This window comes from Phyllobates terribilis, unplaced genomic scaffold (assembly GCF_046119375.1).
Source record: "Phyllobates terribilis strain yellow unplaced genomic scaffold, ASM4611937v1 Scaffold_13__5_contigs__length_258822181, whole genome shotgun sequence".
In the NCBI taxonomy this organism is placed as follows: domain Eukaryota; kingdom Metazoa; phylum Chordata; class Amphibia; order Anura; family Dendrobatidae; genus Phyllobates; species Phyllobates terribilis.
In genome coordinates, this window is record NW_027362773.1 from 168701702 (window position 1) to 168728147 (window position 26446).

A 26446-nucleotide genomic window follows, 5' to 3' on the forward strand; every position below is an offset into this window, starting at 1 on the left:
CTATATATATTACTATTTCACACTGAGGAGAAGGGCTGCCATATTACTATATATATTACTATATCACACTGAGGAGAAGGGCGGCCATATTACTATATATATTACTATATCACACTGAGGAGGAGGACGGCCATATTACTACATATATTACTATATCACACTGAGGAGAAGGGCGGCCATATTACTATATCACACTGAGGAGAAAGGCTGCCATATTACTATATAAATTACTATATCACACTGAGGAGAAGGGCGGCCATATTGCTATATATATTACTATATCACACTGAGGAGGAGGGCGGCCATATTACTAAATATATTACTATATCGCACTGAGGAGAAGGGCGGCCATATTACTATATATATTACTATATCACACTGAGAAGGGCGACCATATTACTATATATATTACTATATCACACTGAGGAGAAGGGCGGCCGTATTACTAAATATATTACTATATCACACTGAGGAGAAGGGCGGCCATATTACTATATATATTACTATATTACACTGAGGAGAAGGGCGGCCATATTACTATATATATTACTATTTCACACTGAGGAGAAGAGCGGCCATATTACTATATATATTACTATATCACACTGAGGAGGAGGGCGGCCATATTACTATATATATTACTATATCACACTGAGGAGAAGGGCGGCCATATTACTATATATATATTACTATATCACACTGAGGAAAAGAGCGGCCATATTACTATATATATTACTATATCACACTGAGGAGGAGGGCGGCCATATTACTATATATATTACTATATCACACTGAGGAGAAGGGCGGCCATATTACTATATATATTACTATATCACACTGAGGAGAAGGGCTGCCATATTACTATATCACACTGAGGAGAGGGGCGGCCATATTACTATATATATTACTATTTCACACTGAGGAGAAGGGCTGCCATATTACTATATATATTACTATATCACACTGAGGAGAAGGGCGGCCATATTACTATATATATTACTATATCACACTGAGGAGGAGGACGGCCATATTACTACATATATTACTATATCACACTGAGGAGAAGGGCGGCCATATTACTATATCATACTGAGGAGAAAGGCTGCCATATTACTATATAAATTACTATATCACACTGAGGAGAAGGGCGGCCATATTGCTATATATATTACTATATCACACTGAGGAGGAGGGCGGCCATATTACTAAATATATTACTATATCGCACTGAGGAGAAGGGCGGCCATATTACTATATATATTACTATATCACACTGAGAAGGGCGACCATATTACTATATATATTACTATATCACACTGAGGAGAAGGGCGGCCGTATTACTAAATATATTACTATATCACACTGAGGAGAAGGGCGGCCATATTACTATATATTTTACTATATCACACTGAGGAGGAGGGCGGCCATATTACTTTATATATTACTATATCACACTGAGGAGAAGGGCGGCCATATTACTATATATATTACTATATCACACTGAGGAGAAGGGTGGCCATATTACTATATATATTACTATATCACACTGAGGAGAAGGGCGGCCATATTACTATATCACACTGAGGAGAAAGGCTGTTATATTACTATATAAATTACTATATCACACTGAGGAGAAGGGCTGCCATATTGCTATATATATTACTATATCACACTGAGGAGGAGGGCGGCCATATTACTAAATATATTACTATATCACACTGAGGAGAAGGGCGGCCATATTACTATATATATTACTATATCACACTGAGGAGAAGGGCGACCATATTACTATATATATTACTATATCACACTGAGGAGAAGGGCGGCCATATTGCTAAATATATTACTATATCACACTGAGGAGAAGGGCGGCCATATTACTATATATATTACTATATCACACTGAGGAGGAGGGCGGCCATATTACTATATATATTACTATATCACACTGAGGAGAAGGGCGGCCATATTACTATATATATTACTATATCACACTGAGGAGAAGGGCGGCCATATTACTATATATATTACTATATCACACTGAGGAGAAGGGCGGCCATATTACTATATATATTACTGTATCACACTGAGGAGAAGGGCGGCCATATTACTATATATATTACTATATCACACTTAGGAGGAGGGCGGCCATATTACTGTATTTATTACTATATCACACTGAGGAGAAGGGCGGCCATATTACTATATATATTACTATATCACACTGAGGAGAAGGGCAGCCATATTACTATACATATTACTACATCACACTAAGAAGAAGGGCTTCCATATTACTATATATATTACTATATCACACTGAGGAGAAGGGCGGCCATATTACTATATATATTATTATATCACACTGAGGAGAAGGGCGGCCATATTACTATATATATTACTGTATCACACTGAGGAGAAGGGCGGCCATATTACTATATATATTACTGTATCACACTGAGGAGAAGGGCGGCCATATTACTATACATATTACTATATCACACTGAGGAGGAGGGCGGCCATATTACTATACATATTACTATATCACACTGAGGAGGAGGGCGGCCATATTACTATATATATATTACTATATCACACTGAGGAGAAGGGCGGCCATATTACTATATATATTACTATATCACACTGAGGAGAAGGGCGGCCATATTACTATATTTATTACTATATCACACTGAGGAGGAGGGCGGCCATATTGCTAAATGTATTACTATATCACACTGAGGAGGAGGGCGGCCATATTACTATATATATTATTATATCACACTGAGGAGAAGGGCGGCCATATTACTATGTATATTACTATATCACACTGAGGAGAAGGGCGGCCATACTACTATATGTATTACTATATCATACTGAGGAGAAAGGCGGCCATATTACTATATATATATTACTATATCACACTGAGGAGGAGGGCGGCCATATTACTATATGTATTACTATATCACACTGAGGAGAAAGGCGGCCATATTACTATATATATTACTATATCACACTGAGAAGGGCTGCCATATTGCTATATATATTACTATATCACACTGAGGAGGAGGGCGGCCATATTACTAAATATATTACTATATCACACTGAGGAGAAGGGCGGCCATATTACTATATATATTACTATATCACACTGAGGAGAAGGGCGACCATATTACTATATATATTACTATATCACACTGAGGAGAAGAGCGGCCATATTGCTAAATATATTACTATATCACACTGAGGAGAAGGGCGGCCATATTACTATATATATTACTATATCACACTGAGGAGGAGGGCGGCCATATTACTATATATATTACTATATCACACTGAGGAGAAGGGCGGCCATATTACTATATATATTACTATATCACACTGAGGAGAAGGGCGGCCATATTACTATATATATTACTATATCACACTGAGGAGAAGGGCGGCCATATTACTATATATATTCCTGTATCACACTGAGGAGAAGGGCGGCCATATTACTATATATATTACTATTTCACACTTAGGAGGAGTGCGGCCATATTACTGTATTTATTACTATATCACACTGAGGAGAAGGGCGGCCATATTACTATATATATTACTATATCACACTGAGGAGAAGGGCAGCCATATTACTATACATATTACTACATCACACTAAGAAGAAGGGCTTCCATATTACTATATATATTACTATATCACACTGAGGAGAAGGGCGGCCATATTACTATATATATTACTATATCACACTGAGGAGAAGGGCGGCCATATTACTATATATATTACTGTATCACACTGAGGAGAAGGGCGGCCATATTACTATATATATTACTGTATCACACTGAGGAGAAGGGCGGCCATATTACTATACATATTACTATATCACACTGAGGAGGAGGGCGGCCATATTACTATACATATTACTATATCACACTGAGGAGGAGGGCGGCCATATTACTATATATATATTACTATATCACACTGAGGAGAAGGGCGGCCATATTACTATATATATTACTATATCACACTGAGGAGAAGGGCGGCCATATTACTATATTTATTACTATATCACACTGAGGAGGAGGGCGGCCATATTGCTAAATGTATTACTATATCACACTGAGGAGGAGGGCGGCCATATTACTATATATATTATTATATCACACTGAGGAGAAGGGCGGCCATATTACTATGTATATTACTATTTCACACTGAGGAGAAGGGCGGCCATATTACTATATGTATTACTATATCACACTGAGGAGAAAGGCGGCCATATTACTATATATATATTACTATATCACACTGAGGAGGAGGGCGGCCATATTACTATATGTATTACTATATCACACTGAGGAGAAAGGCGGCCATATTACTATATATATTACTATATCACACTGAGGAGAAGGGCGGCCATATCTCTATATATATTACTATATCACACTGAGGAGAAGGGCGGCCATATTACTATATATATTACTATATCACACTGAGGAGAAGGGCGGCCATATTACTATATATATTACTATATCACACTGAAGAGAAGGGGGGCCATATTACTATATATATTACTATATCACATTGAGGAGAAGGGCAGCCATATTACTATATATATTGCTGTATCACACTGAGGAAGAGGGCGGCCATATTACTATATATATTACTATATCACACTGAGGAGAAGGGCGGCCATATTACTATATATATTACTATATCACACTGAAGAGAAGGGGGGCCATATTACTATATATATTACTATATCACACTGAGGAGAAAGGCGGCCATATTACTATATATATTACTATATCACACTGAGGAGAAGGGCGGCCATATCTCTATATATATTACTATATCACACTGAGGAGAAGGGCGGCCATATTACTATATATATTACTATATCACACTGAGGAGAAGAGCGGCCATATTACTATATATATTACTATATCACACTGAGGAGAAGGGCGGCCATATTACTATATATATTACTGTATCACACTGAGGAGAAGGGCGGCCATATTACTATATATATTACTGTATCACACTGAGGAGAAGGGCGGCCATATTACTATACATATTACTATATCACAATGAGGAGGAGGGCGGCCATATTACTATACATATTACTATATCACACTGAGGAGGAGGGCGGCCATATTACTATATATATTACTATATCACACTGAGGAGAAGGGCGGCCATATTACTATATATATTACTATATCACACTGAGGAGAAGGGCGGCCATATTACTATATATATTACTATATCACACTGAGGAGGAGGGCGGCCATATTACTATATATATTACTATATCACACGGAGGAGGAGGGCGGCCATATTACTATATATATATTACTATATCACACTGAGGAGAAGGGCGACCAGATTACTATATATATTACTATATCACACTGAGGAGAAGGGCGGCCATATTACTTTATATATTACTATATCACACTGAGGAGAAGGGCGGCCATATTACTATATATATTACTATATCACACTGAGGAGAAGGGCTGCCATATTACTATATATATTACTGTATCACACTGAGGAGAAGGGCGGTCATATTACTATATATATTACTATATCACACTGAGGAGAAGGGCTGCTATATTACTATATATATTACTGTATCACACTGACGAGAAGGGCGGCCATATTACTATATATATCACTATATCACACTGAGGAAGAGGGCGGCCATATTACTATATATATTACTATATCACACTGAGGAGGAGGGCGGCCATATTACTATATATATTACTATATCACACTGAGGAGGAGGGCGGCCATATTACTGTATATATTACTATATCACACTGAGGAGAAGGGCGGCCATATTACTATATATATTACTATATCACACTGAGGAGAAGGGCAGCCATATTACTATACATATTACTACATCACACTAAGGAGAAGGGCGGCCATATAACTATACTTATTACTACATCACACTGAGGAGAAGGGCGGCCATATTACTATATATATTACTATATCACACTGAGGAGAAGGGCGGCCATATTACTATATATATTACTATATCACACTGAGGAGAAGGGCGGCCATATTACTATATATATTACTATATCACACTGAGAAGAAGGGGGGCCATATTACTATATATATTACTATATCACACTGAGGAGAAGGGCTGCCATATTACTATATATATTACTATATCACACTGAGGAGAAGGGCAGCCATATTACTATATATATTACTATATCACACTGAGGAGAAGGGGGCCATATTACTATATATATTACTATATCACACTGAGGAGAAGGGCGGCCATATTACTATATATATTACTATATCACACTGAGGAGAAGGGCGGCCATATTACTATATAAATTACTATATCACACTGAGGAGAAGGGCAGCCATATTACTATATATATTACTATATCACACTGTTGAGAAGGGCGGCCATATTACTATATAAATTACTATATCACACTGAGGAGAAGTGCGGCCATATTACTATATATATTACTATATCACACTGAGGAGAAGGGCGGCCATATTACTATATAAATTACTATATCACACTGAGGAGAAGGGCGGCCATATTACTATATATATTATTATATCATCACTGAGGAGGAGGGCGGCCATATTACTATATATATTGCTATATCACACTGAGGAGGAGGGCGGCCATATTACTATATATATTACTATATCACACTGAGGAGAAAGGCGGCCATATTACTATATATATTACTATATTACACTGAGGAGAAGGGCGGCCATATTACTATATATATTACTATTTCACACTGAGGAGAAGGGCGGCCATATTACTATATATATTACTATATCACACTGAGGAGGAGGGCGGCCCTATTACTATATATATTACTATATCACACTAAGGAGAAGGGCGGCCATATTACTATATATATATTACTATATCACACTGAGGAGAAGAGCTGCCATATTACTATATATATTACTATTTCACACTGAGGAGAAGGGCGGCCATATTACTATATATATTACTATGTCACACTGAGGAGAAGGGCGGCCATATTACTATATATATTACTATATCACACTGAGGAGGAGGGCGGCCATATTACTATATATATTACTATATCACACTGAGGAGAAGGGCGGCCATATTACTATATCACACTGAGGAGAAAGGCTGTTATATTACTATATAAATTACTATATCACACTGAGGAGAAGGGCTGCCATATTGCTATATATATTACTATATCACACTGAGGAGGAGGGCGGCCATATTACTAAATATATTACTATATCACACTGAGGAGAAGGGCGGCCATATTACTATATCACACTGAGGAGAAGGGGGGCCATATTACTATATATATTACTATATCACACTGAGGAGAAGGGGGCCATATTACTATATATATTACTATATCACACTGAGGAGAAGGGCGGCCATATTACTATATATATTACTATATCACACTGAGGAGAAGGGCGGCCATATTACTATATAAATAACTATATCACACTGAGGAGAAGGGCAGCCATATTACTATATATATTACTATATCACACTGTTGAGAAGGGCGGCCACATTACTATATAAATTACTATATCACACTGAGGAGAAGGGCGGCCATATTACTATATATATTACTATATCACACTGAGGAGAAGGGCGGCCATATTACTATATAAATTACTATATCACACTGAGGAGAAGGGTGGCCATATTACTATATATATTATTATATCATCACTGAGGAGGAGGGCGGCCATATTACTATATATATTGCTATATCACATTGAGGAGGAGGGCGGCCATATTACTATATATATTACTATATCACACTGAGGAGAAAGGCGGCCATATTACTATATATATTACTATATTACACTGAGGAGAAGGGCGGCCATATTACTATATATATTACTATTTCACACTGAGGAGAAGGGCGGCCATATTACTATATATATTACTATATCACACTGAGGAGGAGGGCGGCCCTATTACTATATATATTACTATATCACACTGAGGAGAAGGGCGGCCATATTACTATATATATATTACTGTATCACACTGAGGAGAAGAGCTGCCATATTACTATATATATTACTATTTCACACTGAGGAGAAGGGCGGCCATATTACTATATATATTACTATGTCACACTGAGGAGAAGGGCGGCCATATTACTATATATATTACTATATCACACTGAGGAGGAGGGCGGCCTTATTACTATATATATTACTATATCACACTGAGGAGAAGGGCGGCCATATTACTATATCACACTGAGGAGAAAGGCTGTTATATTACTATATAAATTACTATATCACACTGAGGAGAAGGGCTGCCATATTGCTATATATATTACTATATCACACTGAGGAGGAGGGCGGCCATATTACTAAATATATTACTATATCACACTGAGGAGAAGGGCGGCCATATTACTATATATATTACTATATCACACTGAGGAGAAGGGCGACCATATTACTATATATATTACTATATCACACTGAGGAGAAGGGCGGCCATATTGCTAAATATATTACTATATCACACTGAGGAGAAGGGCGGCCATATTACTATATATATTACTATATCACACTGAGGAGGAGGGCGGCCATATTACTATATATATTACTATATCACACTGAGGAGAAGGGCGGCCATATTACTATATATATTACTATATCACACTGAGGAGAAGGGCGGCCATATTACTATATATATTACTATATCACACTGAGGAGAAGGGCGGCCATATTACTATATATATTACTGTATCACACTGAGGAGAAGGGCGGCCATATTACTATATATATTACTATATCACACTTAGGAGGAGGGCGGCCATATTACTGTATTTATTACTATATCACACTGAGGAGAAGGGCGGCCATATTACTATATATATTACTATATCACACTGAGGAGAAGGGCAGCCATATTACTATACATATTACTACATCACACTAAGAAGAAGGGCTTCCATATTACTATATATATTACTATATCACACTGAGGAGAAGGGCGGCCATATTACTATATATATTATTATATCACACTGAGGAGAAGGGCGGCCATATTACTATATATATTACTGTATCACACTGAGGAGAAGGGCGGCCATATTACTATATATATTACTGTATCACACTGAGGAGAAGGGCGGCCATATTACTATACATATTACTATATCACACTGAGGAGGAGGGCGGCCATATTACTATACATATTACTATATCACACTGAGGAGGAGGGCGGCCATATTACTATATATATATTACTATATCACACTGAGGAGAAGGGCGGCCATATTACTATATATATTACTATATCACACTGAGGAGAAGGGCGGCCATATTACTATATTTATTACTATATCACACTGAGGAGGAGGGCGGCCATATTGCTAAATGTATTACTATATCACACTGAGGAGGAGGGCGGCCATATTACTATATATATTATTATATCACACTGAGGAGAAGGGCGGCCATATTACTATGTATATTACTATATCACACTGAGGAGAAGGGCGGCCATACTACTATATGTATTACTATATCATACTGAGGAGAAAGGCGGCCATATTACTATATATATATTACTATATCACACTGAGGAGGAGGGCGGCCATATTACTATATGTATTACTATATCACACTGAGGAGAAAGGCGGCCATATTACTATATATATTACTATATCACACTGAGAAGGGCTGCCATATTGCTATATATATTACTATATCACACTGAGGAGGAGGGCGGCCATATTACTAAATATATTACTATATCACACTGAGGAGAAGGGCGGCCATATTACTATATATATTACTATATCACACTGAGGAGAAGGGCGACCATATTACTATATATATTACTATATCACACTGAGGAGAAGAGCGGCCATATTGCTAAATATATTACTATATCACACTGAGGAGAAGGGCGGCCATATTACTATATATATTACTATATCACACTGAGGAGGAGGGCGGCCATATTACTATATATATTACTATATCACACTGAGGAGAAGGGCGGCCATATTACTATATATATTACTATATCACACTGAGGAGAAGGGCGGCCATATTACTATATATATTACTATATCACACTGAGGAGAAGGGCGGCCATATTACTATATATATTCCTGTATCACACTGAGGAGAAGGGCGGCCATATTACTATATATATTACTATTTCACACTTAGGAGGAGTGCGGCCATATTACTGTATTTATTACTATATCACACTGAGGAGAAGGGCGGCCATATTACTATATATATTACTATATCACACTGAGGAGAAGGGCAGCCATATTACTATACATATTACTACATCACACTAAGAAGAAGGGCTTCCATATTACTATATATATTACTATATCACACTGAGGAGAAGGGCGGCCATATTACTATATATATTACTATATCACACTGAGGAGAAGGGCGGCCATATTACTATATATATTACTGTATCACACTGAGGAGAAGGGCGGCCATATTACTATATATATTACTGTATCACACTGAGGAGAAGGGCGGCCATATTACTATACATATTACTATATCACACTGAGGAGGAGGGCGGCCATATTACTATACATATTACTATATCACACTGAGGAGGAGGGCGGCCATATTACTATATATATATTACTATATCACACTGAGGAGAAGGGCGGCCATATTACTATATATATTACTATATCACACTGAGGAGAAGGGCGGCCATATTACTATATTTATTACTATATCACACTGAGGAGGAGGGCGGCCATATTGCTAAATGTATTACTATATCACACTGAGGAGGAGGGCGGCCATATTACTATATATATTATTATATCACACTGAGGAGAAGGGCGGCCATATTACTATGTATATTACTATTTCACACTGAGGAGAAGGGCGGCCATATTACTATATGTATTACTATATCACACTGAGGAGAAAGGCGGCCATATTACTATATATATATTACTATATCACACTGAGGAGGAGGGCGGCCATATTACTATATGTATTACTATATCACACTGAGGAGAAAGGCGGCCATATTACTATATATATTACTATATCACACTGAGGAGAAGGGCGGCCATATCTCTATATATATTACTATATCACACTGAGGAGAAGGGCGGCCATATTACTATATATATTACTATATCACACTGAGGAGAAGGGCGGCCATATTACTATATATATTACTATATCACACTGAAGAGAAGGGGGGCCATATTACTATATATATTACTATATCACATTGAGGAGAAGGGCAGCCATATTACTATATATATTGCTGTATCACACTGAGGAAGAGGGCGGCCATATTACTATATATATTACTATATCACACTGAGGAGAAGGGCGGCCATATTACTATATATATTACTATATCACACTGAAGAGAAGGGGGGCCATATTACTATATATATTACTATATCACATTGAGGAGAAGGGCAGCCATATTACTATATATATTACTGTATCACACTGAGGAGAAGGGCGGCCATATTACTATATATATTACTGTATCACACTGAGGAGAAGGACGGCCATATCTCTATATATATTACTATATCACACTGAGGAGAAGGGCGGCCATATTACTATATATATTACTATATCACACTGAGGAGAAGGGCAGCCATATTACTATATATATTACTATATCACACTGAGGAGAAGAGCGGCCATATTACTATATATATTACTATATCACACTGAGGAGAAGGGCAGCCATATTACTATATATATTACTATATCACACTGAGGAGAAGGGCGGCCATATTACTATATATATTACTATATCACACTGAGGAGAAGGGCAGCCATATTACTATACATATTACTACATCACACTAAGGAGAAGGGCGGCCATATTACTATATATATTACTATATCACACTGAGGAGAAGGGCGGCCATATTACTATATATATTACTATATCACACTGAGGAGAAGGGCGGCCATATTACTATATATATTGCTGCATCACACTGAGGAGAAGGGCGGCCATATTACTATATATATTACTGTATCACACTGAGGAGAAGGGCGGCCTTATTACTATATATATTACTATATCACACTGAGGAGAAGGGCAGCCATATTACTATACATATTACTACATCACACTAAGGAGAAGGGCGGCCATATTACTATATATATTACTATATCACACTGAGGAGAAGGGCGGCCATATTACTATATATATTACTATATCACACTGAGGAGAAGGGCGGCCATATTACTATATCACACTGAGGAGAAGGGCGGCCATATTACTATATATAATACTATATCACACTGAGGAGAAGAGCAGCCATATTACTATATATATTACTATATCACACTGAGGAGAAGGGCAGCCATATTACTATACATATTACTACATCACACTAAGGAGAAGGGCGGCCATATTACTATATATATTACTATATCACACTGAGGAGAAGGGCGGCCATATTACTATATATATTACTATATCACACTGAGGAGAAGGGCGGCCATATTACTATATCACACTGAGGAGAAGGGCGGCCATATTACTATATATAATACTATATCACACTGAGGAGAAGAGCAGCCATATTACTATATATATTACTATATCACACTGAGGAGAAGGGCGGACATATTACTATATATATTACTATATCACACTGAGGAGAAGTACGGCCATATTAATATATATATTACTATATCACACTGAGGAGAAGGGCGACCATATTACTATATATATTACTATATCACACTGAGGAGAAGGGCGGTTATATTACTATTGTAGGAAAGCCAGATAGTACAGGGTTAACTTCTAGCACTGCAAGTCTTGATTAGATGCACTTGGCTATCTTTGACTAAGGACCAGGACATGTGTTTAAGTTGCGGATCTGTCTGCTGGGGATGTTAAGCAGAGTGGATGTGTGTTGGGGCTCTGTCTGCTGAGGATGTTGAGCAGAGTGGATGTGTGTTGGGCTGCTGATTGACCAGTAAATGTGCGCTGTGTCTTGGAGGACGTAAAGATGTTTGGTGCCGGCAGTGTTGCCCTGAAGCTGAGAGGGAGAGGACGGTACTTTGTTGGGGTGAGCTGCTCTGATATATGAGCTGCTGGATGAACTGGTTATTTGCGGTGATACCTTTGTGCCCAGAAGAGGCTGTTTTGTTTTGGATCCTTTGGAGGTTTATGAAATCAATAAAGCTGCACTTTTGGAGCAATCCGCATTGCCTGTGTGAACGCTCCCTACTGCTGAGCGTGAATCTCTTCACTATATATATTACTATATCGCCTCGAGATCTGTGGAAATGTCAAAAATGTGTTTTGTACATTGATGTTTGGTTCTTATTCACCAGAGACAGAGCCGCGCTGTTACTTCTTCTGTTCAGGATTCTTCACCTTCTGTACGGACGGCACCGGAGACAATCAGTGATAAATCCTCAGCAGAGTCACAGATGGTTCTGCACACGGTGTATGGGGGGATATTGTGGGTGGGGGGTCTGTATTGTACCTGGTTCTGTGTCAGATACACCCGGACATAAGTGGGGACGCACATTATCTGCATTATGTGTCCTTAGTGTGACCTTGCCGCATTTCCAGGACGATGACAGATCCGGAAAGTATTTTATCAGGAATGTGTGAGATTAATGGGTGCAGGGAGCAGTTCGTAATATTGACAGGCCGTCCTCGAGACCCTGCGATATCCTCAGCACGTCACCGACACTTCAGCCAGAGAGATAGAATAGAGACGCCAGTAATGTGACGACACGGGGAATGAGCGCTGCTCCGGTCACTGTACGCTGCGAGGCCACGCTCACATGGGGTAAACACACTTCCGAGAAATATTACGTTTATGAGCCCTGGCGTCTAGGTTTGTGTCAGATTTACAAGAGTTGAACTGTCACCAGTTTGCACTAAGATTGGCACCATTCGATTCCTCCTACAGACGCCAAACCTTATCCTCGGACCCCTGATTGATGGCTTCTATTGCATTACTGCCTAACTAGACAGAGTCTGGGAGAACCGGTGATGAGAACGTGCTAAGATAGCACTCTCATACTTGGCATAACCGTATAAATCATAACCGTACCTATGAGCCTAACCAGAATCCTACCAACAACTCAAATCATAGCTGTACCCGTGCCCCTATCCACGACCCTACCAGTGATCTTCCTTATAATAAAAGCCATAACCCCACCAGTCGTAAACCACGACCCTGCCGTTGATCCTACATATAATAAAAACCATAACCCCATCATGTCGTAAACCACAACTCTACTGGTGATCCTACTTATAAAAACCATAACCCCATCAGTCGTAAACCACAACCCTACTTGTGATCCTACTTATAATAAAAACCATAACCCCTCAGTCGTAAACCACAACCCTGCCGGTAATCCTACTTATAATAAAAACCATAACCCCATCAGTCGTAAACCACGACCCTGACGGTGATCCTACTTATAATAAAAACCATAACCCCATCAGTCGTAAACCACAACCCTGCCGGTGATCCTACTTATAATAAAAACCATAACCCCATCAGCCGTAAACCACAACCCTGCCACAACCCTGCCGGTAATCCTACTTATAATAAAAACCTTAACCCCATCAGTCGTAAACCACAACCCTGCCGGTGATCCTACTTATAATAAATACCATAACCCCATCAGTCATAAACCACAACCCTGCCGGTAATCCTACTTATAATAAAAACCATAACCCCATCAGTCGTAAACCACAACCCTGCCGGTGATCCTACTTATGATAAAAACCATAACCCCATCGTCTTGTGGACCACAAACCTACCGGTGGCTCTACTTATAATAAAAACCATAACCCCATCATCTTGTGAACCACAACCCTACCGGTGGCTCTATTTATAATAAAAACCATAACGCCATCAGTCGTAAACCACAACCCTACTGGTGATCGTACTAATTATAAAAACCATAACCCCATCAGTCGTAAACCACAACCCTGCCGGTGATCCTACATATAATAAAAACCATAACCCCATCATGTCGTAAACCACAACCCTACTTGTGATCCTTCTTATAATAAAAACCATAACCCCATCATGTCGTAAACCACAACCCTACTGGTGATCCTACTTATAATAAAAACCATAATCCCATCATGTCTTAAACCACAACCCTACTGGTGATCCTGTTATGCACTACTTATAATAAAAACCATAACCCCATTAGTCGTAAACCACAACCCTACTGGTGATCCTTCTTATAATAAAAACCATAACCCCATCATGTCGTAAACCACAACCCTACTGGTGATCCTACTTATAATAAAAACCATAATCCCATCATGTCTTAAACCACAACCCTACTGGTGATCCTGTTATGCACTACTTATAATAAAAACCATAACCCCATTAGTCGTAAACCACAACCCTACTGGTGATTCTACTTATAATAAAAACCGTAACCCCATCAGTCTTAAACCACAACCCTGTCAGTGATCCTACTTATAATAAAAACCATAACCCCATCAGTCATAAACCACAACCCTGCCGGTGATCCTACTTATAATAAAAACCATAACCCCATCAGTCGTAAACCACGACCCTACTGGTGATCCTACTTATAATAAAAACCATAACCCCATCAGTCGTAAACCACAACCCTACCGGTGATCCTGTTATGCACACGCCCGGACTGACTGGCGTGTGCGGGAGTAGTGGTTCCACTGGACCATGGACCGGAGAGTGCCTGGAGGGGCGTGACTAAGTATCTGGCCGATCCGACCAAGGTGGCACGACGGCATACGACGCCAGTGCACCAGGGAGAAACCGGGCAGAGGGACCAGGTGCTACTCCAGGTCAAACTCCGGACACGGGGGTTGACCCACACAGGGATTACTGGAACAGGCAGGCTAGGCTGCCACAGACTGGTGGATATAAGCAAACACGGCAGGTATGCAGACGGGTGGATACAGGCGAGTATGCAGGCAGGGAGGTACTGGCAGAAAGGACGGGCTGGAGCACAGAGAGGACAAGACCCAGTACAGACTGGGTCACAGAAACAGAACCGCAGATGTGGTAGCCAAACACAGCAGAGAGGGAACGCCCGAAGCGGTGGGCAAGAGCAGAGCAGGACGGGACTGCCGGAGCAACGAGCACAAGCAGAGCAGGACAGGACTGCCGGAGCAGCGAGCAGATGCAGAGCAGGACGGAGCTGCCGGAGCAGCGAGCAGAAGCAGAGCAGGACAGGACTGCCGGAGCAGCGAGCAGATGCAGAGCAGAAACCGCAGGAGCGGCAAGCAAGGCAAGAGCAGAGTGGAAATCGCAAGAGCGGTAAACAAGGCAGGAGCAGAGCGGAAACCGCAGAGCGGCTAAGAAGGCCGCAGCAGAGCGGAAACCGCAAAGCGGCAAACAAGGCAGGAGCAGAGCGGAAACCGCAGAGCGGTAAACTAGGCAGGAGCAGAGCGGAAACCGCAGAGCGGTAAACAAGGCAGGAGCAGAGCGGAAACCGCAGAGCGGCTAAGAAGGCAGGATCAGAGCGGAAACCGCAGAGCGGCAAACAAGGCAGGAGCAGAGCGCCGAACAAGGCAGGAGCAGAGCGGAAACCGCAGAGCGGCAGACAAGGCAGGAGCAGAGCGGAAACCGCAGAGCGGCAAACAAGGCAGGAGCAGAGCGGAAACCGCAGAGCGGCAGACAAGGCAGGAGCAGAGCGGAAACCGCAGAGCGGCAAACAAGGCAGGAGCAGAGCAGAAACCGCAGGAGCGGCAAGCAAGGCAGGAGCAGAGCGGAAACCGCAGAGCGGCAAACAAGGCAGGAGCAGAGCAGAAACCGCAGAGCGGCAAACAAGGCAGGAGCAGAGCGGAAACCGCAGAGCGGCAAACGAGACAAGGCAAGGGGATAGGACTCTGTTCACAAAGAACAGACGGAGAAGGAAAGGCAGAACCAGAAGCACACACAGTACTTACAAAGAAGTAGCGAGCGTACACTAAATTCACAACAGAGGTACAGGGACGACGAGAAGGAATTTAGGAGCAAGTTCAGACTCTGCAGAAAGACGCAGAAAACAGACAAAGAGGGAAAAGGGAGAAAAGGCTAAAGTAGAAACGAGGCACAGACAACTAGGAACCGAGGAACGGGAACAAATACAGCAAGGCTGGGACACAAACAGGACTCTGTTCAGACGGGAACAGATACTGCAAGGCACAGACAACTGGAAACAGAGGAACGGGAACAAATACAGCAAGGCTGGGACACGAACAGGACTCTGTTCAGACGGGAACAGATACCGCAAGGCACAGACAGGCAGATCTAGGAATACAGCCCCTAGAAGGCGAAAGAACAGGCTAGAAGCGTGTTCACAAGAACAGACCACAGTTCAGACACAGAACTGGAGAACAGGCAAGAAAACAGGATAGGACCTGGCACGTCAGAGACAAAAAGTCAACTGACAGGACAAAATGCTCAGGCGCCATCTTGAGGAAGAAGGTGGTATAAATACCCAAAGATGGACAGTAATAGGCTGAAGGTGCAACAGGGGCGTGTCCGCAGCAGGTACAAGAAACAGGAAGTTCAGCGGGCGTCGCCCTATGCAGCCAAAACAGACAGACAGCAAGGAGGGAAGCCAGAGAGACATTCTGGACTGGAGATCAAGTGCGCGCTCTTGCACAGTGGGAGATGGACCACCATGCAAGGACGCCGCCAGGTATGTTACAGATCCTACTTATTATAAATACCATAACCCCATCAGTCGTAAACCACAACCCTGCCAGTGATCCTACTTATAATAAAAACCATAAACCCATCATGTCGTAAACCACAACCCTACTGGTGATCCTACTTATAATAAAAACCATAACCCCATCAGTCGTAAACCACAACCCTACTGGTGATCCTACTTATAATAAAAACCATAACCCCATTAGTCGTAAACCACAACCCTACTGGTGATCCTACTTATAATAAAAACCGTAACCCTATCAGTCGTAAAGCACAACCCTGTCAGTGATCCTGCTTATAATAAAAACCAAAACCCCATCAGTCGTAAACCACAACCCTGCCGGTGATCCTACTTATAATAAAAACCATAACCCCATCATGTCGTAAACCACAAACCTACTGGTGATCCTAGTTATAATAAAAACCATAACCCCATCAGTCTTAAACCACAACCCTACTTGTGATCCTACTTATTATAAATACCATAACCCCATCAGTCGTAAACCACAACCCTGCCAGTGATCCTACTTATAATAAAAACCATAAACCCATCATGTCGTAAACCACAACCCTACTGGTGATCCTACTTATAATAAAAACCATAACCCCATCAGTCGTAAACCACAACCCTACTGGTGATCCTACTTATAATAAAAACCATAACCCCATTAGTCGTAAACCACAACCCTACTGGTGATCCTACTTATAATAAAAACCATAACCCCATCAGTCACAAACCACAACCCTACTGGTGATCCTACTTATAATAAAAATTAAAACCATATAATATAAACCATATAATAAAAATAAAAACCATAACCTCATCATGTCGTAAACCACAACCCTACTGGTGATCCTAGTTATAATAAAAACCATAACCCCATCAGTCTTAAACCACAACCCTACTTGTGATCCTACTTATTATAAATACCATAACCCCATCAGTCGTAAACCACAACCCTACCAGTGATCCTACTTATAATAAAAACCATAACCCCATCAGTCATAAACCACAACCCTACTGGTGATCCTACTTATAATAAAAATTAAAACCATATAATATAAACCATATAATAAAAATAAAAACCATAACCTCATCAGTCGTAAACCACAACCCTACTGGTGATCCTACTTATTATAAATACCATAACCCCATCAGTCGTAAACCATAACCCTGCCGGTGATCCTACTTATAATAAAAACCATAACCCCATCATGTCGTAAACCATAACCCTACTGTTGATCCTACTTATTATAAATACCATAACCCCATCAGTCGTAAACCACAACCCTGCCGGTGATCCTACTTATAATAAAAACCATAACCCCATCAGTCGTAAACCACAACCCTACTGGTGATCCTATTTATTATAAATACCATAACCCCATCAGTCGTAAACCACAACCCTGCTGGTGATCCTACTTATAATAAATACCGTAACCCCATCAGTCGTAAACCACAACCCTGCCGGTGATCCTACTTATGATAAAAACCATAACCCAATCAGTCATAAACCACAACTCTACTGGTGATCCTACTTATTATAAATACCATAACCCCATCAGTCGTAAACCACAACCTGCCGGTGATCCTACTTATAATAAAAACCACAACCCCATCAGTTGTAAACCACAACCCTACTGGTGATCCTATTTATAATAAAAACCATAACCCCATCGTCTTGTGAACCACAACCCTGCCGGTGATCCTACTTATAATAAAAACCATAACCCCGTCAGTCATAAACCACAACCCTACTGGTGATCCTACTTATAATAAAAACCATAACCCCATCAGTCATAAACCACAACCCTACTGGTGATCCTACTTATAATAAAAATTAAAACCATATAATATAAACCATATAATAAAAATAAAAACCATAACCTCATCAGTCGTAAACCACAACCCTACTGGTGATCCTACTTATTATAAATACCATAACCCCATCAGTCGTAAACCACAACCCTGCCGGTGATCCTACTTATAATAAAAACCATAACCCCATCATGTCGTAAACCACAACCCTACTGTTGATCCTACTTATACTAAAAACCATAACCCCATCAGTCGTAAACCACAACCCTACTTGTGATCCTACTTATAATAAATACCATAACCCCATCAGTCGTAAACCACGACCCTACTGGTGATCCTACTTATAATAAAAACCATAGCCCCATCAGTCGTAAACCACAACCCTACTGGTGATCCTACTTATTATAAATACCATAACCCCATCAGTCGTAAACCACAACCCTTCCAGTGATCCTATTCATAATAAAAACCATAAACCCATCATGTCGTAAACCACAACCCTACTGGTGATCCTACTTATAATAAAAACCATAACCCCATCAGTCGTAAACCACAACCCTACTGGTGATCCTACTTATAATAAAAACCATAACCCCATTAGTCGTAAACCACAACCCTACTGGTGATCCTACTTATAATAAAAACCGTAACCCCATCAGTCTTAAACCACAACCCTGTCAGTGATCCTACTTATAATAAAAACCATAACCCCATCAGTCGTAAACCACGACCCTGCCGGTGATCCTACTTATAATAAAAACCATAACCCCATCATGTCGTAAACCACAACCCTACTGGTGATCCTAGTTATAATAAAAACCATAACCCCATCAGTCATAAACCACAACCCTACTGGTGATCCTACTTATAATAAAAACCATAACCCCATCAGTCATAAACCACAACCCTACTGGTGATCCTATTTATTATAAGTACCATAACCCCAACAGTCGTAAACCACAACCCTGCCGGTGATCCTACTTATAATAAAAACCGTAACCCCATCAGTCTTAAACCACAACCCTGTCAGTGATCCTACTTATAATAAAAACCATAACCCCATCAGTCGTAAACCACGACCCTGCCGGTGATCCTACTTATTATAAATACCATAACCCCATCAGTCGTAAACCACAACCCTGCCAGTGATCCTACTTATAATAAAAACCATAACCCCATCAGTCATAAACCACAACCCTACTGGTGATCCTACTTATAATAAAAACCATAACCCCATCAGTCATAAACCACAACCCTACTGGTGATCCTACTTATAATAAAAATTAAAACCATATAATATAAACCATATAATAAAAATAAAAACCATAACCCCTTCATGTCGTAAACCACAACCCTACTGGTGATCCTACTTATAATAAAAACCATAACCCCATCAGTCGTAAACCACAACCCTACTGGTGATCCTACTTATTATAAATACCATAACCCCATCAGTCGTAAACCACAACCCTGCCGGTGATCCTACTTATAATAAAAACCATAACCCCATCATGTCGTAAACCACAACCCTACTGGTGATCCTACTTATTATAAATACCATAACCCCATCAGTCGTAAACCACAACCCTGCCAGTGATCCTACTTATAATAAAAACCATAACCCCATCCGTCGTAAACCACAACCCTACTGGTGATCCTACTTATAATAAAAACCATAACCCCATCAGTCGTAAACCACAACCCTACTAGTGATCCTACTTATAATAAATACCATAACCCCATCAGTCGTAAACCACAACCCTGCCGGTGATCCTACTTATAATAAAAACCATAACCCCATCAGTCGTAAACCACAACCCTACTGGTGATCCTATTTATTATAAGTACCATAACCCCAACAGTCGTAAACCACAACCCTGCCGGTGATCCTACTTATAATAAAAACCATAACCCCATCAGTCGTAAACCACAACCCTACTGGTGATCCTACTTATAATAAAAACCATAACCCCATCAGTCGTAAACTACAACCCTACTGGTGATCCTACTTATTATAAATACCATAACACCATCAGTCGTAAACCACAACCCTGCCAGTGATCCTACTTATAATAAAAACCATAACCCCATCAGTCGTAAACCACAACCCTGCCGGTGATCCTACTTATAATAAAAACCATAACCCCATCAGTCGTAAACCACAACCCTACTGGTGATCCTATTTATTATAAGTACCATAACCCCAACAGTCGTAAACCACAACCCTGCCGGTGATCCTACTTATAATAAAAACCATAACCCCATCAGTCGTAAACCACAACCCTACTGGTGATCCTACTTATAATAAAAACCATAACCCCATCAGTCGTAAACCACAACCCTACTGGTGATCCTACTTATTATAAATACCATAACCCCATCAGTCGTAAACCACAACCCTGCCAGTGATCCTACTTATAATAAAAACCATAACCCCATCAGTCATAAACCACAACTCTACTGGTGATCCTATTTATAATAAAAACCATAACCCCATCAGTCGTAAACCACAACCCTGCTGGTGATCCTACTTATAATAAATACCATAACACCATCAGTCGTAAACCACAACCCTACTGGTGATCCTACTTATTATAAATACCATAACCCCATCAGTCGTAAACCATAACCCTGCCGGTGATCCTACTTATGATAAAAACCATAACCCCATCAGTCATAAACCACAACTCTACTGGTGATCCTACTTATTATAAATACCATAACCCCATCAGTCGTAAACCACAACCTGCCGGTGATCCTACTTATAATAAAAACCACAACCCCATCAGTTGTAAACCACAACCCTGCTGGTGATCCTACTTATAATAAAAACCATAACCCCATCAGTCATAAACCACAACTCTACTGGTGATCCTATTTATAATAAAAACCATAACCCCATCAGTCGTAAACCACAACCCTGCCGGTGATCCTACTTATAATAAAAACCATAACCCCATCAGTCGTAAACCACAACCCTACTGGTGATCCTACTTATAATAAAAACCATAACCCCATCAGTCGTAAACCACAACCCTACTGGTGATCCTACTTATTATAAATACCATAACCCCATCAGTCGTAAACCACAACCCTGCCAGTGATCCTACTTATAATAAAAACCATAACCCCATCAGTCATAAACCACAACTCTACTGGTGATCCTATTTATAATAAAAACCATAACCCCATCAGTCGTAAACCACAACCCTGCTGGTGATCCTACTTATAATAAATACCATAACACCATCAGTCGTAAACCACAACCCTGCCGGTGATCCTACTTATTATAAATACCATAACCCCATCAGTCGTAAACCATAACCCTGCCGGTGATCCTACTTATGATAAAAACCATAACCCCATCAGTCATAAACCACAACCCTACTGGTGATCCTACTTATAATAAATACCATAACCCCCATTAGTCGTAAACCACAACCCTGCTGGTGATCCTATTTATTATAAAAACCATAACCTCATCAGTCGTAAACCACAACCCTACTGGTGGCGCTTATGGAACCGTACCTCCTACCCAAACTTTGAGCCTCTACCAGTGAACTCCCCATGTTCCCACCCCTGAGCTATCTGTAATATATACCATGACCATGCCATCTTTGTGGTGCAGCTTTGTGGTGACTTTTTAAATACTGGATCATCCAGAACCTGATAATATCTGACCAATTTATATCATACTTGGTGTTTTATCTGTAGAACGTTCTAAAATTATAAACTCCCATGTATGGAACTGCTCCCCCCACTATCCTGGAGTGGCCCCTGAGGGCCCCTACTGTTCTGAGTGGGTTCTTGCTCCCGCTCTGCAGCAAACCTGACTTCATGTAATTGAGGAAGGTTACAGCTTGATTGCACACTGAGATGGAAGGAATAGCACATCATTTGCACGTTCTGCTCTGTAGCAACTATCATCATTAGTAACATAGCTGCAGGATAATGGCTCCATAATCCCCAAGTTCATGAAGTCACTGGAGCAGCCCCATGTCCTTGTGTCTTATGAGTCCGCATTGATGACGTAGCAGCAAGACATCAATCACATGCGGCTCACAGCTTGCCTCACACCAGTTCATCCAGTTCTTGTCCTCGGTCTGGTTACATTTTACAAATTCTTCCTGGTTTCTTATGTCGCATGGTCGTCACGAGTTCAGAATTAATGAGCACCCCACAGCTCTGCCTAATCATCCTCCCTGCCTAATCACCCTCCCTGCCTAATCACCCACTCCCTGCCTGATATCCCTCCCCGCTCACTCCCTGCCTAATCACCCACTCCCTGCCTGATATCCATCCCCGCTCACTCCCTGCCTGATATCCATCCCCGCTCACTCCCTGCCTAATCACCCACTCCCTGCCTGATATCCCTCCCCGCTAACTCCCTGCCTGATATCCCTCCCCGCTCACTCCCTGCCTAATCACCCACTCCCTGCCTGATATCCCTCCCCGCTCACTCCCTGCCTAATCACCCACTCCCTGCCTGATCTCCATCTCTGCCCACTCCCTGACTGATCTCCCTTCCCGCCCACTCCCTGCCTGATCACCCGCTGTCTGCCTGATCGCCCACTCCCTGCCTGATCTCCCTCCCCGCCCACTCTCTGTCTAATCACCCACTCTCTGCCTGATCGCCCACTCCCTGCCTGATCTCCCTCCCCGTCCGATAGTCCTCCCTGCCTGATGGTCCTCACCACCCACTCTCTGATCGCCCACTCCCTGCCTGATCTCCCTCCCCATCTACTCCCTGCCTGATTGCCATGCCTGCCTGATCTTCCTCCCGACCCCCTCCCTGCCTGTTTGTCCTCTCCACCCCCTCCCTGCCTGATCATCCCCACCACCCCCTCCCTGCCTGATCATCCTCACCACCCTCTCCCTGCCTGATCATCCTCACCACCCACTCCCTGCCTGATCATCCCCACCACCCCCTCCCTGCCTGATCATCCCCACCACCCCCTCCCTGCCTGATCATCCTCACCACCCTCTCCCTGCCTGATCATCCTCACCACCCACTCCCTGCCTGATCATCCCCACCACCCCCTCCCTGCCTGATCATCCCCACCACCCCCTCCCTGCCTGATCATCCCCACCACCCCCTCCCTGCCTGATCGTCCCCACCACCCCCTCCCTTCCTGATCGTCCTCACCAGCCACTCCCTGCCTGATCATCCTCACCACCCACTCCCTGCCTGATCGCCTTTTCCCTGCCTAATCGTCCTCTCCACAAACTGCATGCCAGGTTGTCCTCCCTTGCCTGATTTCTCTTTTGCACCCCCTTGCATGATCATTCTCTTTCCATCCCCAGTGTGCTGTGCAGAGCCCAGGCATCCCCTCCCCCCTAGAGTCTTGTGCAGAGGTCTGGAGTCCCCCATTCACCCAAGTATTGTGCATAAGCCCCTAGTTTCTTGTGCAGAGCACTCCATTGTGTTGTGCAGAGCCCTGGAGTCCTTCTGCATCAGCCACTTAGAAGATGTAGCTCACATAGGTGCACAGATGTCATGGTGGATTTGGTTCTTGTAAAGTCTGATGAACTGCAAAGCCTCTGTCCCCGCAGGGCACACAATTTACTAGGGGTGGGGCCAATGTACCATTAATGGGGGTATTAGCGCTAAATTATGACTGTCAGATCTCAGCTACAGAGATTTGTAACTGAATCATCTGTGACATGACACCTGGAGGCGCTGGAATAAAAGAATCATCCACACACATATACCCGAGAATCTGCATCAGGGAGCCGACACCATAAAAGATGCCATTAGCGCAATCACAAGTCATAGCTCTTGGTTATAGGCTCAGCCACTGGTATGTCGCCATCTCGGCCATTTGCTTCTTGTCGTCGGCTTGTCCGTCGCTCTTGCACCTCACTCCCTGTTGTCGGTTAGCTCCTTGTCGTCGGCTTGCCCCTCGCTCTTTGTCATTGACTTGCTTCCTGTTGTTGGGTTGCCCCGTGTTGCTACTCCTTGTTGTCGGCTTGTGCTGTCGGTCCTGGTCGACGACTTGTCCCTTGCTCCTTGTCTTCGGCTCCACCCTCGTTCCTTGTCATCGGCTCGCTCCTTGCCAGCGGCTCGACCCTCGCTCCTTGTCATCGGCTTGCTCCTTATCATCTGCTCGCTCCTTGTCATCGGCTTGCTCCTTGCTCCTTATCATCTGCTCGCTCCTTGCCGTCGGCTCGCCCCTTGCTGTTGGCTCGCCCCTTCTTGTCGTCGCCTCGACCCTCGCTCTTTCCGTCACCTCGACCCTCGCTCCTTGCCATCAGCTCAACCCTCACTCCTTGTCATCAGCTCGCTCCTTGCTCCTTATCATCGACTCTCTCCTTGCCGTCGGCTCGCTCCTTGCCGTCGCCTCGACCCTCACTCCTTGCCGTTGCCTTGACCCTCGCTCCTTCCGTCGGCTTGTCCCTCGCTCCTTGCCGTCGGCTCACCCCTCTCTCCTTGCTGTCGGCTCGACCCTCCCTTCTTTCCGTCGGCTCGACCCTCCCTTCTTGCCGTCGGCTCGACCCTCGCTCCTTGCCATCGACTCAACCCTCGCTCCTTGCCGTCGGCTCGCTCCTTTCTGTCGGTTCAACCCTCGCTACTTGCCATCGGCTCGCTCCTCGCTCTGTGTCATTGACTTGCTTCCTGTTGTTAGGTTGCCCCTTGTTGCTACTCCTTGTTGTCGGCTTGTGCCGTCGCTCCCGGTCAACGACTTGTCCCTTGCTCCTTGTCTTCGACTCGACCCTCGCTCCTTGCCGTCAGCTCGACCCTCACTCCTTGCCGTCGCCACGACCCTCGCTCCTTGCCATCGGCTCATCTCTCACTCCTTGCCGTCAGCTCGACCCTCGCTCCTTGCCGTGAGCTCGACCCTCGCTCCTTGCCGTCGGCTCATCCCTCCCTCCTTGCCGTCGAATCGACCCACCCTTCTTGCCGTCGGCTCATCCCTCGCTCCTTGCTGTC

At 42.4% G+C, this 26446-nt stretch overlaps 1 protein-coding gene across 6 annotated transcripts in view; it reads left to right on the forward strand.

The window, feature by feature from the left end:
- The window catches only part of PLEKHA7 (pleckstrin homology domain containing A7), a 374164-nt gene that overhangs the window by 107154 nt on the left and 240564 nt on the right, over window positions 1-26446 (forward strand). The window contains exon 1 of one of the 6 annotated variants that reach the window (XM_073659047.1): window positions 17546-17682. The exons of the other annotated variants lie outside the window; for them this stretch is intronic. Coding sequence (XP_073515148.1) covers window positions 17567-17682 — 116 coding nt within the window. The 5' untranslated portion in view covers window positions 17546-17566. Of the gene's footprint in view, window positions 1-17545; window positions 17683-26446 lie in introns of those variants that run through there. 6 annotated transcript variants of the gene reach the window in all.